The sequence below is a fragment of the Macaca fascicularis genome, chromosome 7 (genome assembly GCF_037993035.2).
Source record: "Macaca fascicularis isolate 582-1 chromosome 7, T2T-MFA8v1.1".
Classification (NCBI taxonomy): Eukaryota; Metazoa; Chordata; class Mammalia; order Primates; family Cercopithecidae; genus Macaca; species Macaca fascicularis.
In genome coordinates this window covers 156,854,696-156,860,695 of record NC_088381.1, presented here as the reverse complement: position 1 = coordinate 156,860,695, position 6,000 = coordinate 156,854,696, and the positions used below count along the sequence as shown (strand labels likewise).

General features: G+C 35.1%; 1 protein-coding gene across 6 annotated transcripts in view; it reads right to left on the bottom strand.

Annotated features, from left to right (window-relative positions):
- Positions 1–277: 277 nt before the first annotated feature.
- The window catches only part of TTC8 (tetratricopeptide repeat domain 8), a 54,093-nt gene continuing 48,370 nt past the window's right edge, over positions 278–6,000 (bottom strand). For 4 of the 6 annotated variants that reach the window (XM_015454090.3, XM_005561982.4, XM_015454091.3 and 1 more), the window contains 3 exons: positions 5,797–5,919; positions 3,154–3,237; positions 278–967 (listed from right to left, as the gene is read on the bottom strand). In XM_015454090.3, the coding sequence (XP_015309576.1) occupies positions 851–967; positions 3,154–3,237; positions 5,797–5,919 (324 nt within the window). In that variant the 3' untranslated portion in view covers positions 278–850. The remainder of the gene's footprint in view (positions 968–3,153; positions 3,238–5,796; positions 5,920–6,000) is intronic. The other 2 variants (XM_065549203.1, XM_005561985.4) reach the window with 1 other exon arrangement.

The following is a 6,000-nucleotide window of genomic DNA, read 5'->3' as shown; positions in this document are numbered from 1 at the left end:
TAGGACTGCTATACCATGCATGGTACTGGAATATCGCTGACTTCCGTGCTGTGGCTGACCAGAAGTGGGACTCCTGGCCTATGACTCTATTTCTATTCTGGATATTCTTATATTAATAATGTGACATCCCACAAATCACTTTTTAGGAAAAAACAGAATTGGTGGTACATCATTTGAAATACAATTAAAATAATGACAATTTCTAAGATTACTGGACTTCTGTAAAACCTGTTTCACCTGAGATGACTAAAATAAAAACTCATAAAAAATAATGAAATGGTGTTATACACACTGATTTATTTTAAAACTTAATAGGAAATCACAAAGTATTTAATAAAAATAGTTTTAAATACATTTTTAAAGTCTAAAGGAAAGTCTCTATTTATAATCCTCCCACCTCCGCCTCCCAAGTAGCTGGGACTATAGGCACATGCTACTACACCTGGCTTAAAGGTGCAGTTTTAATGGCAGATTTCAGACTCCTTAAGCTACATGATGGCTAATAGTCAGCTTAAGGACTTAAAAAATGTACATTTATAAAACATTGAGGGAATTCACCAAAATGTTTTGTAAACATTATAAACAAACATCTACTATATAATGTGGGAGAAAGTTTCATGATCTATTTAGAAAGGTTTAAATCCTGTATTTTATATTACTTTATAAAGTTACTATTACTATGAAATTTGCATTATACATTCTGTGTCACCCTTATATATCACCTTCACTAATATCAAGGACAAGCTTGTAAAATATATGTATTACACTATATACATACATACACAGACATAGTACTTCTTTCCCCTTGCATAATGCCTCTTCATAAGAATATATGTGGTCTCAGGAACAATCAGAGCATAGCAAAATGCTGCCTTAATTGTTTAATTAAATGTTGTGTGTCCACATGGTCTGGAAATGCTGCTTCAGACTTCTGCGCAGCAACATAGCTTCTCTGCAGATCTCCAATCTGCAAAAAATACAAGAATAAGACCATAGAATGAGATCAGAAAAAATGAGTAAGGAAGCAAAAAAGAAAATAAGACATAGTATCTGCATGCTGTAGAAATTCAAAGGGTTCTTTTTTTTTTTTTAACAAGCCCACAACCGACGTCACAACTCAAAGGATTCTTAAAGGCAAATTGCTTAATTGTGCTACTTTGATTTTAGAATTCTAGATTATAATTCAATCTTGAAAAGTATGTGAGAAAGATAAAATAATCAATTATATAAATAATTTACAGCTGTCTGGTAATGAATTTAGAAACCTATGTTTTCTTTTCCTGTCACTGATGATAGTATTATAAATGTAAAATGACATTTGCATGCTGAAACAGCCAGCTCTAGATAGCTCAGAAAACTTAGAGAAAACTATCTGTAAGGTACCACAAACAAAAACATATTTTTATTAGAGTTGTTACCTTTTAGACAGAAAATTTAAGCAAAAACTCCTGTATTTAAGGCATAATAACATGTTTTCAGAGGTTTTAAGTGGTGCTGGCACAATAACGTTGGGAAAATATCTGGTTTTAAAAGTTTATAAAGCATGTCTCTGCTTTTCAATGAACTTGATATTAATTCCCAAAGAAAAACACACACACTGTCTGAATGTATCCTTTTCATTGATACATAATAACTTATATTTATGAGGTACATGCAATATTTTGATACAAGCATACAAGGTATAATGATCAAATCAGGGTAACTGGGGTATTCGTCACCTCAAACATTTATAATTTCTTTGTGTTGGGAATATTCCAAATCTTCTAGCTATTTTGGAATATACAATAAATTATTAATTATAGTCTGAGTATATCTTGATTCATGGATACGTTCTAAAAAGGAAGGGCTTTTTGGTGTATATACTCAAAAAATCTAGATAAATTCTGGTAGATTTCTGGTAACAATATATATGTATAGAAACAGAAATTAAGTTTCCTTTTTCAAATCATAACACTTCTTTTTAATACACTGTTTTCTGTTATGGAAGTGTAGCCTTTTGCTTAAAGAAGATATCTCATTTGAGTTATGTATTATTAAAATGTGGTGCTATTCCTGAAGGTAAGCCAGCCCTCTTAGGGGTTTAACTAACTAAGCAGTAGCACAGTGCAGTGGGAAACACATGCACATCATTGGGATCTGGGTGTGAATCTGAAATCTACCACTGCCATGGGACACAGAAGTCTTTCATCCCCTTTAAGCCTTGGGTTCCATTAGAAATTAAGCTGCTTGAGGTACAGGTTTTTGTCTTTTACTCATCATTACATCCTCTGTGCCAAAAACAGGGCCTGGTATATAGCAAAGGCTCAATAAACAGAACATCGGTCATGAAAAACATGAGTGAGGAAGGCGGGGTAGTTGGGAGAATTAGAGAAAGTATGTAAAGCACCCAGAACAGTGGCTGGTACTTACAGGTGCTCAATAATTACAACTCATGAATGACAGCTTATTTTATTTTCAATACAGAAATGACAATGTAGATGACTTCATATTTATGCTATGAAAAATAATATCTTTATAAATATCTTACGGTCTATCAAGACCCTAATTTACATCACAAATATTTTTAGCCATTTCCTTATTCTCAAAACAGACTCACCTTCCAAGTACAAGCTAGTTATTAGATGTCTTTTGCTTGTTTTCTTATTGTTAAAAATGGCATGTGGTTCCCTTTAGCTTTTGGATACTGACTTGCAATACAGTATTCAGTTTCATTTCCCCCATATTCTTCATAGCTAAGATAGCTTTCACATTAGAATATCACTAATTTTACAGCAATGGTACCAGGAACTTGGTGGCAATACGATCTACTAATAATACACAGGATTTTGTTGCTGTAAAAGCCAATAGCTAAATACTTCCCATACCAGGAGTTATTAAATGAGAATTTCTTCAATGACTAAATGCCGTATTTCAAAACATAAAATAATTCTATAATCTATAATGGAGTTTAGTCAATATTCAGCAATAAATTAAAAGTTTTAAAAACTGTCCCTTGAAGTAAAGATGTATAAATATATATAGTAATTAAGAGTTTTAAAAAGTCATTTCTTTCAGGAAGATGAGGTTAGAATTTCCTTATTTATCTGTACATTTTTTAAAACCAAGAAAACAAAAAAGAAGAGATCAGATGAAAAATTAATAAAGAAAGAATACCTTATCAGAGATTGTTGCAAAATTAAAATGCGGTTCATACATATGGGGTGCTAGAGATGATGCAGTTTGTAATAGTGCCCTTGCCTGTGTGTAAAAATAAAGAAAAGAAAAACCAAAGACGTATGAACATATATCAGCACTATATTTGTGATTTTTTTTTTTTTGGTAAAATAATTCTTTACCTATGACAGGACTTAATAACATGAGCCTGTGGTAAATACAGACAACATTCCTCATGAAATACAATTAACCACTGATACCTTGCCAAAATTATGTTAATAATAAATGCTTCACAAGACACAGAAAAGAAGAGAACTGAAAATTCAGAGTATATTTAAAGTTATCTGGGAACCAATGTTCTCATAAAGTTTATATTTCAATATGACATACAATTTGAAATACAATCTTCTCAATACTACAACTTTCTTCTTAATCTAGTTTTTACTGCTGTTGATTGACTAAGCAGGCTCTAATTACCTAACAACCAAAAAAACATTGTAAATTTCAAAGCCCAAAATTCTGTGCTGGATGACAGAGAGCAACTATTTAATATAGTGCTGATCAGTTTTGTTAGTGAGACAGCAATTGAATATGACAAGCTTTCCGTTCTCTAAGACACTCAAAATATAACATTCACATTTTTTTTTTGCGATCATAGGATCATATAATGCAGAGACCACTGATTAGCATGAGAGGCTTATACATTCATTAAGACCACAAATTCAACATTACAAGCTGCTAACAACCCCTCAACTTGTAGCTACATCTAAAACTTCTATCCATGACCCTGAAGACAAATGTGTATATCTTTTTAAATGGAAAACAAAGTGGTATCAGTTCATATAGAATGACAGATATAATTTTTAATCAAATGAAGTTTGTATTATGAAATCTTTCACCAAAACATTTCAAATCAATTGTATGCTAGAGAAACTACAATAAGTAGGAGGAAAAGAAAATCACCAACATGGGAACAGAGAAAAATCACAAAAATCACTTGTTTCATCATATGAATATAGGCAAAGTTCCTGACAAATATAGGCAAAGTTTCTAACAAACAAGTATCCATTTTAGAACAGCCTGTAAACTACAAATCCATCTTCCTTACTTTGGGAGAATTTATGCAATAAAAGTAACATCCAGTGACCTTTCTTTCCTTGTTGTTGTTAAAAGTTTATCATTGTGCTTAGAAGACCAGGCTAATGTACTGGCGATGCTGTTCGCCATGTCTGTGACCTTGAGCAAAGTTACCCTCCTCAAGCCTCCGTTTCTTTATCTCCGAAGTGGAGAATGGAATAATATTTGCCCTTGATTGCCACTAATATTGTATGAACATATTTAGTATTTTAAACTTTTTGTTTTACGTATATCATTATAATAATACAATTTATTAAGCATCTACCATGTGCTCCATACTATGCTTCTACTATGCCAAGTGCATGATCTAATACAAACAATCCCTTCAAGTCACTACTATTACACTCTATTTTATGTATCGTCCATTCATTCCACAAATATTGACTGAGCACCTACCATGTGGCAGGTACTGTTTCTGACGCTGGGAATATAACAGTTACATGACAGATATGGTCGCTCTTTTCATGCAACTGACATTCTACATCCTATACATAAATATGAAAATATCTGATAAAGTGGTAAATACTGTGAAGAAAAAAAGTAAGAGATGTGATAGCACCCAAGGGCTCTTTTAGACTGATGGGGAAGATGACCTTTCTAAGGAGGTGGCATTTAATCTAAGACCTGAATGACAAGAAAGAAATTTGTCATTGTAAGATCTTAAGGAAGAACACTCCAAAGGCCCTAAAGGAAGACAGAGCACTGTCTGTCTGCAGAGCAGCAAGGTAGCGACGTGTCTGCAAGTCAGTGGGAAAGAAGTAGTGGCAAAAGATGCGGTCTGAGAGGGAGCCAGAGGCCAGGTCACCTGGGGCCTCAGGCCATAGACATGGTTTCAAGTCCAGATTTTATTCCAAGTTCAAGGAGAAGGCACTAGAGGATTTTAAGCAAAGTAGTATTAAACAGTCTTCATTTAAAAAAAAAAAAATCTCTCAGGCTGTTCTGAGAAGAGTGTATCATAGAGTGCACTTACTTGCTGATGTAGGTGGAAACAAAAACACCAGCTAGGAGGCTCTCATAGTAGTCCACGCAAGACATAACAGCAGTCTGAAGAAGGGTTGTGGGAATGCAGAAAGGTGGCCAGGCTCAGAATGTGATGGGACTCTGAGGTCAGAATGACAGGGCTTGCTGAATATGATGTGGGCACAGGTGTGGCAGGGGGAAGCAATAAAAAAAGAGAGGTTTCAGGGGTGGCTCCAAGGATTTTGGCTTGAGTGGTTACGTAGTAGACAGGGGATGGCGACTGGTAGAACAGTTCAGTAAGATGGGGAAGACTGGGGAGGCGCAGATTTGTCCTAATAAAATCAAACATTCTATTTTGGACTCAGAATGGTTAAGTAACTTGTCCCAAGGTCACACAGCTAATACACAACAGAGCTGGGATTCAAATCCACGCCTGTCAGATTCTAGAGCTCATTTTAAAATAACATACGCTGTAACGCTACCACACATGACGGCTTTTCTCTGAAGAAAGCAGACTGCCCAGCGAGCTGCTGCCAGTTCACTGACCTGTTCAACGTGGCCCTTCCGCATCTCCAGCACAGCCAGGTTGTTGTAGGCCTCGGCGTGGTTGTTGTTGTTGACCAGAGCCAGCCTGAAGCACTGATGGGCCAAATTGGTATCTCCTATTCCCTACAAAAGAAAGTCCATGTTCACACCCATGGGTCCATTTACTTCCTCCTCCCTTGTTTCCTCATAGATATCTCTTCTGCT